This window comes from Aythya marila (assembly GCF_965140915.1).
Source record: "Aythya marila genome assembly, chromosome: 5".
Classification (NCBI taxonomy): Eukaryota; Metazoa; Chordata; class Aves; order Anseriformes; family Anatidae; genus Aythya; species Aythya marila.
Window position 1 is genome coordinate 12,453,087 of NC_139046.1, and position 13,732 is coordinate 12,466,818.

The window sequence follows — 13,732 nt, forward strand, 5'->3', positions numbered from 1 at the left end:
ATTGGTAATGAGCAAGTCAATGTTATCATTTGCTCTTATTTCGCAGGTTGGCACAGAACCAGCTCTGCATTTTTATTGTAAAGGAGGACAGACTAAAGGGATATATAAGGAAATCAAAGTAATTAGGCATATAAACAAGCTGGCAGGTAAACAATTGTGATTCAGTGAGTCAACCTCTCAAGGAAGGATGGGACACTTTCATTATTACTTTTCTTTCATATTTTATATCATTTTAGATTACTCCCAACACAATAATTAGCATCCTTACAAAGCACAAGACTGAGATGAATACTGCATTCAGTTCCAGAACTGTAAGGACTTTCTTTACCCCATCCTGAGGATGCAGCTCCCATCACATCACTAGGAATTTGGACACGTGGGGGACGGCCAACGTCAGCGAGTTCAGCCGCTGCAGAAATAAGCCTTGGCAGCAAGTTCTGGCTATGGCTTTCCTCCCAACTTTCCCAAAAGTGGGCCATCATACTCCTGGGAGGAATCCCTCCCCTGGGATGATCTCGACACGCAACCCAGATTAACACAGGCTTGTGAGTCAGCAGCTGGATTTAGGATCTGATTCAGCCCACTTAACCTTAAGCACTTAATGAAGCGCTTGGCTTAACATTCGCTAGTGCTTCATGCGACCGGCACAGAGAGATGGGTGATGGTGGTGTACGAGGCTCTCTCGTGAAGAAGTGGGACAGCACAGCAATTCTCAGCACGAGTTCAGAACCGTGTCTTCATTTCAAGTGACTCATTCATGCCAAAGTCAGCACTGCCTAGAAATTAGTTCCAATTCCCCCAGACATGAACTGCTACCATTTTAAGACTCTCTAATTCAGCGTAATGTGCTGCTCAGAAAACCCACACCATTGCTTTCTGAACAGGACTTAGTTATTTTCGCAAATGTCTATCTAGTTACAGTACCCTGACTCCACATCTGCTGAAGACATGCCCCAGATTTCTGCTGTAGTCTGCCATGATTCATTTCTGTCTGACAAGTGGGCAGTAAATTGAAGGGAGATGGAAGACAGAACCTGTGCCCCGCTATAAGATAGCAGTGCCTAAACGCAGCAATGTCTCAGTGAGGTTATATGGAACAAATAAACAATAGCACATCCCAAGTAGTGTATGTAGCAAATCCCAAACTGTAGAGCTAGCAGATAGCTATGATGGGCTGTTTTCAGGATGAATGTGCCATGAGCGAACACCTCTGTTTAACTCTGTGGTTTCAGTTGAGGGATTAATGAGTGTGAACAGTTCTGTGTGTACAAATACACTCTTCAAACCTGGAATCTGTCTCCACAAGAGACAGATTGTCTTGCACAAGAGCAAAACCCTAACACATGGATGCATGGATATAATAAATGCTTTCATTTTTCTAATGAGTTTTGCGTATGAAAATCAAACCCCAGTGCAGCATGCAGGCAGCAGAATGGATGGCAGGGGCTGTGCCTGACAAGGTGTATGGATACATGTGCCTGTGTGAATTCATGCCCACAAATACGAGCAATATGCAATATGAGCCTGGAAGAGCAGATCTGAAAATACATCTCATACCTCAGATCCATTACACACTTTTGCTGTCAACTCTCACGCTCAGACTATTGCAACAGCTGGGAAAATTATGATAATAGAAAAGTCCTAAGGGAGAACAGGTATCTGTTGAACACCAGCATCACACAGTGGTGCGGGGAACACAAAGGTGGGGGGATGCAGGCTGCCCTGTCCGCGGTTGTGCATCGACTGATTGCCTTCCCAGAGCTTGTGCTCTGCCTCTGCTGACTGCGCCCACGCCTCCAGTGCTGCCTGGGGAAAGCAGGGCGAGGGGAAGCTGCCCAGACAAACAGAGGCTGTGAATACAGCAGGGCAGAAGTGCAGTGTCAAGATATTTAATGCTGACAAAGTTAGCATTATATGCCACACAAGTGGGTACAAAAGCTTGAATTTTGGCTCTAAAGAGCGAAGTAGTGAGAAAAAAGAAGCTTTGAATCAAAATACTTTCCTTTTTGAATCAGTAAAATTCTGAATTTTTATTTTGTTTCCTTTTTTTTTTTTTTTTTTTTTTAAATAAATGTAATTCCTGATAGTTACTTCTGAGAAGTTATTGTTGAGAACAACCAAGAAAAAGAGTCTGTTTCAGCAAACTTTAGGTACATTAGGACATTAGGTACAACTACCACTGCCAAACTGTTTCAGTATAATCTAATGGCAATTTCATAGTTTTAAAGGGAAACATGCAAAAATATATTTTGGAATTCAAAAAAAAAAAAAAAAAAGTTGATAAAGAATGAATATTTGGGGACTTTGTTTCATAGAATCAGAGTTTAAAATAATGCTGAAACTTCCTTTAAATTGAAATTCCTGTTTTAGACAACCTTAGCTGTATCTAATGAGACAGCTGACAATCTTTGAAACCTTAAATGTTTTGTGTAAAAGAGAAAAGCATTGCTGAAAACTGATTGTTTACCAAAGCTTTTTTTTTTTTTCCTTTTTTTCTTTCCTTTCTATTTTTTTTTTTTTTTAAGAAAGCAGGAAATTTTGGCATCTGTGTGACCCAATTCATGTCTGTATATAAGACAAGTACAAACTTTAAATGGAAGGTCTTCAGCACAGTCTGAACCTTGTGTATGTAAAGCATTGAAAACACTATGGTATACTAGCTATCTGACACTATTTTATTCTAATTAATAAAATAATGGAAACAAATCCAAATAATTATTTACTCTATATTAATAAACTTAACAGAAATCTAATAGGGCTTTTAGTATCCAAATATTCTTTCATAAAATACCTGTTGTACTTTGTTAGGAATAGCTTACAACTGAAATTTCTAGACAAGTCCACTTTAAGATAGTTCCTTTCACTTTAGCATAACGGCAATAAATTCTCATCTTGAAACTCACGCTTCCTCAGTGAGCCTCTCTGGACCAACCTCAAAATCCTGAAGAAAACCCACCCCACTGAGGGGAAAAGACAGGTGAAAAAATAAATTAACATAAGAGCTTTTGCAAAAAGCCTCTCAACATAGTCATTAAGCCAATCACAACCTCAAGATCAGAAGCAAAGCATCAAAATTTTGGAGTTTCACCTGGTGATCTAACAGGGCTGACCGTGTATGAGAGACCTTTCACAGCCAAAGAGCTCTGCACTACTCAGGTACACACAAGCTTAGGACTGGGGAGTGTTGGCCAGATTTCCTCCTGAAGTTCTCCTGCTGTGGCACAACTAGAGTTGAAGAAGGCCAACTGAAAAAGGCCAAATTCCGTTCTCTACTTCTGAAAACAGAATTTTCTCTTTGATGACTTTAGCATTTGTCAGCTTAATAGCATGAATGGATATATCAAAAGAAGAAATATGAATCCTTAGAAGTATACTAACTAGTAAGATGTATCTGTGCATTAAGTGTTTTCAGGAGACTGAAATAAACATTTTAAGGATATTTGTGTGCTTGGAAACTGGTATAATGTGGACAGCTACTGGTCTGCTTTCCCCAGAGGGCTGCTGCCTCATGCCATCGAACACTGCTGCAAAAAACGGACCGCAGCAAGTGACATTAACCTTGTATTGCTGTGTTTTCAAAACAAAAACAGGGCTGTGGTAGGAAAAAGAGCACCACATGAAGACTGCTTTTTGGTCACAGTCCATGAACTTCAAAGAGGTCCTAGGTGTGTTAGTGAGGGCAGTACTTAATCTCAGCATTGCATACCAGAATAGGATTTCCATTGAGAAAAGGGGACTTGAGTCTGGGCCTTTGCAAGTTGTTGCAATGGCAATTTAACACGATAGTATACTTCACCACAAACCTCAACTACAGTCAGTACAATAGTTATGAGTAACACCAGTCAATGTCCAGAGCATAAGCCTTTACATTTTACCTTACCAAATAACCAAGACACCGGATGCTCAAAGCTTACCCACAAGCACAGTCAGCTGCAGCCAAGACGTGACATACTGGAAATATGAGCTCCGTATTCTACCTCAGAAGTTCTTAAAAAAGGTTGCTAATTTTACCCTAGCTTCTATTTATTTAACACTTTATTCTTCCATGTTACAGATAACAGAATTTATAGATAGATCCACAGAAATCAGTGGGGCTACCTGCATGCTGAGGCATTTCCAAATAGCCATTGATTTCCTACTGTGAGTTAAGGTACCATGAAAAATTGGGAGGAAAAAGAATAAAACCTGAAAATATGTACAATTCATACCATATCTAATGCTGAGCTAAAGGGGGTCTGCCAGAAACCAACCTTTTCTTAGGATAATGTTTTTTATCACAACATACCATCCAACACAACTGCATTGTGATTGATAAGAATTGTCATAAAAATGTCACAGATTAATAAAGAGCCTGGTGGCTGCTAACTTACCTCCATCCTGTGAATTCATGATATTCAGAGCAAACAGCATTGCATTGGAGAATGTGGTAGCCTCTTCTTTGCTTGCAAAATTCAAGCCATAGACTTGCCGTGCATCGCGCCATTGATGAAAGGTAGGTGTTGCTTGATTGTACTTCAGTCCCTTCACAATTGAGTAATTAATCACTACCTGTGATATGAAAGAGAAGGGTGAAAATTAAAGAGTTCTGTTCTCAGTGAGGAAAAGGAAAAGCCTTCGGTAAAGGCTAATTAAATTGGTAGTGGCATTCTTATGGCAGCTGCTCCATGGCAGTGTGGTAAGGCAGCATGCACTTGGATGACAGAAGACCTGCATGTGTGGGTGAGATTTGTAACAGTTCAAACCAGCCTCAGGGACTTGCAAGCTAGTTCTGCAAAATCTATTACCTGCTCGTGTTTTCTACAGCACCTGCCCAGGATACAGCTGCATGTATATTGCAGACAGATGTCAAGAGTCAGTGCCAGCAGCTGTTGCCATCTTTTGGGGGATAATCATCGGGACTTGTCAGGAAAGGGGACAGATTGGTACTGGCCCTCCACTACAGCAGATAAATGTTTGTCTCACTGCACAGGCTCTGGTTTTCCCCTCCTCCCCTGTGCCTGATCACTACCAGCTTCTTACGTTGAGAGACTTTTCTGTCTAGAATCAGACATGCCGTGGAAAACCCAACTAAACATTCCCTGTCTCAGCTCCTCCCTTGCTCTACATGCTATAATTTCCAGAGAAGAGGTGGCTTCAGCAGAAGGGTGTTTCTGTATGATTTAATCAGCTAGATAAAATGCCTTGTTTACCATGGGCAGGGCACACAGAGATGCAGTGCTGCCCGGCACCTTCCCAGCCTAGGTTTATAACACAGGCTCCCGAGAGCTGGTCCCCTGAAAATGGGAACTGCACACCTCACGTGCTGTGCAGGAAGCCAATTGCCCCAGCCAGGACAGTGTGGAAAAGCTCGTCCCTCCAACCACAGCAGAGTCATGAACTCACTGCTGTTGCCAATGGCTTAAACAACTATTTTCTCTTAAAACATGGTGACACCATCCCCATCCTACCACTGAGCCATGATGGGAGAGCCTGAAGTTGCAAGGGTTCTCCGGAGCACCAGGTAGACTCACACCTGAATAACTAACCCAACAGTTCTAACGTGTACCAACTTTTAAGCTTTCTAACAACTTCTGAACAGCTTAACCAAGGGAATGCCCAGCCAGTACGTTTGAAGAAATTTATAGAAAGATTGTCCAGCTTCTTCCAGGCTCTGCAAAGTCAGATTTTCTCACCTACTAAAAGGATCTTCTGTTTCAAAGACAACACTACTGAAGTCCAAAGAGCACTAGAAGGTGTAGTGCTGTTGTATAAAGAAAGATAGAAATTGTAAACACCTATGCCAAAAGTCATTTAAGAGAATTCAGGTAAACTTTTCAAAATTTGTTTTCCCAGAACATCTACTCCAGGAATTCATCACCCTCTTTATTCTGCGGGTTTGATCACTTCAGTTGAATAAAGACAGAATTTGAACATTGACCTTCATAAATCATCAGGATGCTTAGATGAACCATGTAAAACCGTGTCTTCAAACTCAAAATGGAGACTGAACTGGGGAGTGAAATATAAACCAGCGTGAATTTCATTTTACCTTCTTTGATTAATGTTCCTATAGAACAGGAAAAAGAGGATAGATTCTCCTGCCATTGTTAAAAATGAGTGCACAGAGGTCAACCTTTACAGATGGTGTTGAGACTCCTCAAGGCACACAATGGCAAGTGTGTGCCTTGGAGCTGTAATTAAAATAAAGAAGGTCCCACTGCTCGGTGCACAGGGGGTTTTGTACAGGTATTTCTAAGGGAACTTTACTCTAAAGCTCAATATGTTGGTAAATTAGTATCTGCCATGCTAAGCAGGTCAGTAGTTCATCTTGCCTAGTCTTCACCTTCAATTTCAGTCTATCATAGCTGAATTGGGGAAACTTATTGGAAATCTTGCAGAAAGAAGTAATAGATTTGTCAATAACAAATAGTTCTTCCTGTAACTCTTCACTCAGAGTTTGTCTTAAAAGCTGAAACATGGCACACTATATGGCTTTTTTTTTTCTTTTCAAATCCATTTTAATACTTTCTATCCTGAAACAAAATAGCCTTGTTACTGATAAAACTATCTGCATTGTTTTGAATTTTATTTAATTCTGGATTTCAGTTATACTGTATGGCAAGGAGTTTCACAGACCAATTGTTCATAATATTAATACAAAGATGCCTTTCAATATTCCATCACTTTAATGTTAAAAAAAATGTTTGCCTCACTTCTGTCTGGTACTCTCCCTCATAACTTTGCTTCAGTTTCAAGTGTAAACTCTCTGTGGCAGGCATGGATATATAAAGAAACTCAAAATTGAGAAGTCTTCTTTTTGACTGTAGTCTGTAGGCTACCAAATTATCAGCAGCAGTAATGGTGATGTTTGACAGGATTCACAGTAATAGGGGGTCTTGATGGGTGTTGGTTGTGTGACCACAGCCACAGGGTCAGAGGTCCTGCACAAGTCTTACACCCCATACTCTTGTTTATCAAGTCAGAAAAAGGCATTTGCTCGTTTCTCCAGAGCATGAAATGCTCCACAAGTTTATTATCAGCTTGGGTTGCTGCTGTGCTCCCAGCACAAACTCCTCCCATGGGCAGCAGTCGTGTGTTTGCTAAAACACAGGGATCGTGATGAAGCAGCTAAAAACTGCTACAGCTGAGGCCAGATTCTGTATTTCTGCAAGCAGGCCCAAACCTGACTGACATCAGTAAGTTACTGAGGTAATTAACTAGTTTTTGTTGTTGGTTTTTGTTTTTTGTTTTTTTTTTTTTTTGTGGTTTAATTTATATCACAAGAATGCTGTCCCCATTTCAGATCTGGCTCAGGCCCAAGTTTAAGAAGTCCCACCTTCCCCAAGGCCCTGTTTTTACATTCACGTCTTAGCCACATCAATACACAAAGCCCTCAGGAGACATGATTCACGTTTGCCTTACACACTTCTCCCCACCTATGTGTTCAGCACATGCGCTTCGGCAATGAGATCATGCTGAGCTGGAATCACTTGATGTAAAATCACCCCTTCAAACTCTCAGCTGATCATGACCGTGCACTGGGAAGCTCCTGCTTGTCCACTAGACAATGGAGATGGACCAGCTGTATGTTCTTACCTTGCTGAAAGCCTTGCACGGTGACTGAAGCTAACACACTTCACCTTTGTAAGAGGCTAGGTTACAATTACAGCTGGCAAGCTGCAAGTTGCAGCAAATTGTTTGCTTGTGACTCTCTTGGGCTACATGCTAAAAGAAAACGAAGGTTGCACAGAGACATTAAAGCTCGTGATGTCAAGTGATTGCAATACAGACCTGGCCGCAGCTTCAAAACAAACAGTGCTGGCCTCTGCGGCTACTCCAAAGCTTCAAAAAGCTACTTCTGTTTTTCTGAAGATTACTGCTCATGCCAGTGTGAGCCTATGCAAATGTGCCCATCTGAGCAGAAAGGGGAATTCGTTGACTGCCTGTCTGCAGCTAAGTGCTGCTGCGTGCAAGCACGCGGCGAGCACGTCATCCCAACACACAAGAGGAATGAGTGGTCTGATGACCACTTCCCGATGGTGAGAATGATGCTGATGCTCTGCCATTCTAAAAAACATCTCTCTCTGTGGTCACCTTTTTAGACACCACCAGCCAGAAAGCAAAATATACACAGACAAAGTAAACAGAATGGGAAGAGAGCATCAAAAACTCTAACATGTGCCCCAGAAAAAGGCTAGGAAACTGAAAAGAAACTTTAAAAAAATAACAAAAGCAGTCTACAGGAGATGCATGAAAAAAAAGGGGGGGAGGGGATGAAAATAAAAGAGAAAGATTATTGAACTTGCAATACAAAACAACAAAAATTAAAAGGGAAACATTAAAGACAGGCACGGGTGAAATCATGAAGATTACTCTAGTCTGTGCCTTGCCAAACAGTATGCAATAAAACTTAAAATTGTTCCTACATAGTATTATTGCGTTACATATTTTAAACTAGTTTCTCAACTCCTGGAAATTTGTGTAGCTTCATTAGCCTCATTATATGCGAAATCACATATTAGCTGAAGATTGGTCCTTTTCAGAAAAATATGTCTTTCCTTGAAAAACAGCAGCTTGTAATAAAACCTCATTTTTAATGTGACTTAGCACAACCTGAGAGCAAGCATGAAATGGCTTGTACAGAGAATTATTTTAACTGAAATTCACTTTTGCTCTCATTAAATGCAAATACTTAGCAAGCCTAGCAAGCTTATGGCTCCATGTGAGACTCATATAAAATATATCAAATTCTCAATCTGAGCCTTTCAGAACATTTGCTGTCTTTATGATACCAGATTTCTGTAATAATGTTTAAGGTATTTTCTTTTAGCCAGTTTTAAGTGACTAAAGCAACCTGTACTTTTTTGTTTGCTTCAGGGAGCATTTTTTGTCTTCAAACTCTAGAAAAAAAATATATAACTGTTTCCTTCTGAATTGAGATGATTTTTAGATAGCATTCAATCTTTTCATAAGAAGGAACATTTGCAAGCAAATAGAGCATTACAGTTAATATAAAACATGTTTAAAATAGAGATCAAGATTTGAATTTTAAATATAACCTACACTATAAATTGTATATTCTGATTAAGACAGACCTCTGGTACACATACAAAGTCTTCCATACATATATATGTAGACATTATGACTTTTGCTTGGTCTGTACTGGCTATTCAGATGCATTTTAGATTGTCTCACATGAATACCATTTACATTCACTGGCTGGCTACACAAAATAACTAGCACGGTCTGTTCCAGAGCAGTACTGATTCTCACAAGTGACTAAGCAGCCACTGTATTTCATTCATTTTCAAAAATATCTTCTATTTTTAAAATGAAGCTCCATTACTATATTGCTTTTCTCTACTGAGAAGGATAAAAACAGAGGCAAAAGATGTTGCAGATGTTTCAAAAGTGTGCTGCAAGGAGCTAAAATATGTGCTAAATAAAAAAATAAAATAAAGAAAAAATCGTTATTTCATGTGCAGACTGCTCTGTTTAACATTCTGGCAGCTGGGTGGTGGTGGTGCCCTGCTCCTGCTCCCAGACCCGACTCTCCCTGCCACAGGAGCCCCTTGACCACTTTACACAGGTTGAGGTGCTCACCACATGTTCCCACAGGGCTCTGCCGCTCTCTAACCCGCCAGGAAACCACTTGCACACTTTTTTTCTGAGCCTCCCACAAGCGTGATGGCACAAGGTAAGCATGGGAGGAGGGCAGCCAGGGCAGACCGGGCTGCTGCCGCTGCACCATCCCCACAGTTACACACGGGGGAAGTCCCCAACTCTCAAACTTCTGCTCTGAAATGACAACCACAGGACTACAGGATAGCACCGCTACTCTACACAAGCATAATTTTGTTATTTTTGGGTATAGACATAAAGTTTCTTGCTTCTGATAGCATGCACAGCCTGGTGCACCCAAGAGCAAGGCGGTCACTGGGCTGGAGTGGCTGAGGAGGCTCTGATCCCACTTCTGCTTATCGAAATCCCATGTATCTCCCTTAATACCCAGGGAGGCCCTGTGGGCTTAGCCTGCCATAAATCAGGTCACAGGGTGCATCTAGGACTTCAAAATGTGATGAGGATGTTATGAGGAACTAATTGCTTATCACAGCAATGCAACAAGCATGCTTTATGAGACACCCATGCACAGCAGTGCAAGGTGATACTGCTTTTCTTTTGTATATCTAGTACTAAAAGTGAGCAAAAACAGGGGGCTGAGAACAACACCTGCAGAATGAAATAAAATTCATTTCACAAGCAAAAACATGGTGGAGGGGGGGAATATAACAAAATCTCTCACATTCACCAGAAGTTCATTTTGCAAATAAACAGTAATAGATCATGACACACTCTGTACCCTACGAAATTGTACAAAATCTGAATGTGTGGAGTAAATGAACTCACAGACATCTTGCAGGGAGCAGGAAATGTTGCTAGACTTCACCGACTACAGAACTGATGGTATCTAAAGAGACCAAAGGTTCATTTACAGGAAACTTAGTGCAGTTACTCACTTGTTGATCTTGCAGTTTAACTCCAACTACCCTGAAGGTGTTAGTAGCCGTGTTGTGGTATATGTTGATTCTGCTGAACCCCTGCTGTCCAGGTTTGATTGGCACCCATTTCTTACTGGTATCGTCATAGACCATAACTGAAGCCCGAGCTTGGCAAATACTCTGTTCACTGGAAAAAAAAAAAAAAAAACACAACAAAATAAGAGAAAAAAAAAGTGAATTCATTGTCTACTACTGAAAACACCTCAAAGAAAACAACAGAAATTATCAGAACCACTTAAAACGTATGTTTTACAATAAATCTGCTAATCCTTTGAATATAATCTGCCTATTAAATTAAAGCTTGCGTGTATGTGTTTGCACTTAAAAAACTCCAGTATGCTGCTGAACTGATTATCTATTCTATATAGAAATATTATGCCCTGAGGAATAACTGGTAGCGCACACATTTTATGAAAACTGTCCAAGAGTATGAATGCTCTATTTATTTTATGTACCTATTGGCAAGCAAAGCCATTCACATTTGCATGAAAACTGACTAATATTTTACAGCTTCTTGACAAAATAAACATGACATGCAAAGCTGAGTTACACATTTAAAACTGGAAGCAAGCAGACCTTGAACCAAAAGCCACGTTAGGTAAACTGAAGAAATCAATTACATTAATCCAGCTAACGCCTAATGCTCAGACCCGGTGACGCACTCAGACATCCCAGAATATGCAGTGCAAAACACACAGGTGCCTTCACCCTGACAGCAAAGAAAATGGGGACTCCACAGACTTCTTCATTGCAGGGTTAAAGCAGATAACCATTATTAACAGAGCATTAATATATGGGTATTTTTTGTTCTGTGGCCTCACAGAAATTCATCGTTTCTTTACCTCTTGCTTGTGCACTAGTGACATGTATATGAGATCAATACTAAAATGCACTTTTCACATGAAAGAAATACCACTGGCACATACTGCCGAGGTGACAACTCAGTGCAGGTTGTAGTGCTTTACAGCCACCACTGGTGGCATTTTTGGAATGGCCGTCAGGATTTTAATTCCTGCTCTCTGAAAATCCCACCCATTTTTATGCCAGAGGAAATAAGAGTTCCTTACACAAAATAAAATTTGAGATCTTTGAACATAAGTTTTTTTCAACAACTGCATGTGAGGCCTAACTAAAACTCTTACAGTTTACAACCTGCAAATATTGTAAGTTTGTGGCCATCCTATTAACTTCAGAACTATATATATTGACAAAGACCTCCCCTCCTCAGTCCAAGGTGTATTAAACACTTTTCAGCTATGCAGTATCAAGTGGTAATCCACTTTGCACACAGATCCCTTTCCCCCCCTCCTGCATACAGTTCTTTGTCTTGATTTTCTCTCAGCAATGCCTCAGTTTCAGTCAGATGAACACAGGAGAAGCTCTCGGGTGGTACTGAACCATATTACTGCCCTGCCACCGCGCCAAGTGACACCACTTGTAAATGATACCAACTGTTGCAAACCCAACCCCATTCAACCCCATCACTGTCATCATTTTAATGAAAGGGAGCATGCTAAGTATTAAGGGGATCTGGGTAGATAACAGCAGCAATTTTCAATCTTTTCTGATCCGTGGCTCTCAAAAAGATTCCCAAGGCAGACGCATACCCCAGTGTGAATGAAAGCCCACTGACATTTGGCTCGTCGCATTAGTCACTTCTGACAGCCTCCAAGCAGTTCACAGACCTCCTCCAGGTTGTGGGCAAGAGCCTGAAAACTCTTCACAAGGTTTACAGAGGGAGCAATGACGCTGGCAGACATCTCCAGAAAGACAGAGCTAAGAACATTCAGACCAAAGTGTACTTTTATTACATAAAAACATGGGAACAGCAGTGGTCTGTAACGTACTCAGATCCGCAAGACTAAAGCTGCAGGAATCCCAAAAATCTCTGTCCCAGGAGGGCCACTCTCAGCTGGCATAACACCAGATCTTTCTCCTCAACCCTTGCTGGTTGCTACAAGGCTGATCTAAAGTAAGCAAGAGCGTGCCACTGGTTTCATCAGAGCAAGTCTGGGACCTTACGGTACCTGCATGTGAACTATGGAGCCCACAATTGCCAAGGGCTCCTTGGCAGCTTTATCGCCATAAATTAATCAAATTATCCATACTTACAGAAAATGCACCTAAGCATACAGACATGAGGGCCTTACTGTGGCCATTATTTGTCACACCGTATTGATATCCCAACACATGCAGCAACTTTGCCTTCAGAGTTTGCTGCCATTAAGAACGGAAGCAAAAACACCCTCTAAACCCCATGATGGAAATACAGACCCCAGGAGAAATATTTAATGCATGACAACTAATTGTTACTGTAACATAAAGCAACACATCAAGCTCAATTCCTGCTCTCCCTGCAGTCAACGGACATTTTTCATCATTCATTTAATGGCAACAGGATTAAGCCAGTTATCTGGCCTCCAGTGAAATAACAGAAAGGTACATAAAACAAGTACAGCACAAGGGGAATCCTTTCCTGCAAAGCACTTCATCAATCTTTCAAAACCTAAAATGCCTCTGGGGACCCATTGCTAGCTTGCTGTCTCACCCTAAATGGAGGTGTAACTCTTTATGCCTGAGGTCTCATCTCCCCCACAAAAAAACACAGTTGTCTCACTGAGGCTTTAAGGGCTTCCCTGAAAACCATCCAGAAAACGTTCATTCCAACTCTTATAAAGGTCAGTGAGAAGCTTTCTATTGCACCCTGTGGACTGCATTATTTTAAACGTAAACCAAGCAAAATTGGTATCACAAGGCTCAAGCAAAAAAATCTGTTATTTCTGTGATACCATTGTCAGCTACACATAACAAGTAATAAACAGGGTTTTAGACATGCTGTTGTACATAGTCAAATTCCTTCTCTGTGAGAAGTGTCTGCCATGTATCAGCATTTATACACCAAGTCACGACTGTAGCTTCCAGAACTTGCCTGATTTTCCTAAGAATATACTCAAGTTACCAAAAAATGGGTAAGTCTTGCAAATGATTCATCAAATTTCACATACCAGTCCAAATATTACAAATTCTTCTATTGACTTTTTATGTTACATCAACATGCAAGCAGACTCAGCCATCTGGGTTTCTGCCATAGGCAATTACGTGTGAAAAGGGTAAAAGCTGCATCGTGTAGCATGCTTGGACTGGCAATGCAGATTTGCGGTATCCTCTTTGCTTTATTAGATTGTCAGCAGCAG

The 13,732-nt window shown here is 40.9% G+C and overlaps 1 protein-coding gene across 1 annotated transcript in view; it reads right to left on the reverse strand.

Moving 5' to 3' along the window:
• EVL (Enah/Vasp-like) overlaps nt 1-13,732 on the reverse strand; it is a 75,318-nt gene that overhangs the window by 56,910 nt on the left and 4,676 nt on the right. Inside the window, exons 2-3 of the mRNA XM_082761225.1 lie at nt 10,497-10,665; nt 4,371-4,548 (exon numbers count right to left, since the gene is read on the reverse strand). Coding sequence (XP_082617351.1) covers nt 4,371-4,548; nt 10,497-10,665 — 347 coding nt within the window. The remainder of the gene's footprint in view (nt 1-4,370; nt 4,549-10,496; nt 10,666-13,732) is intronic.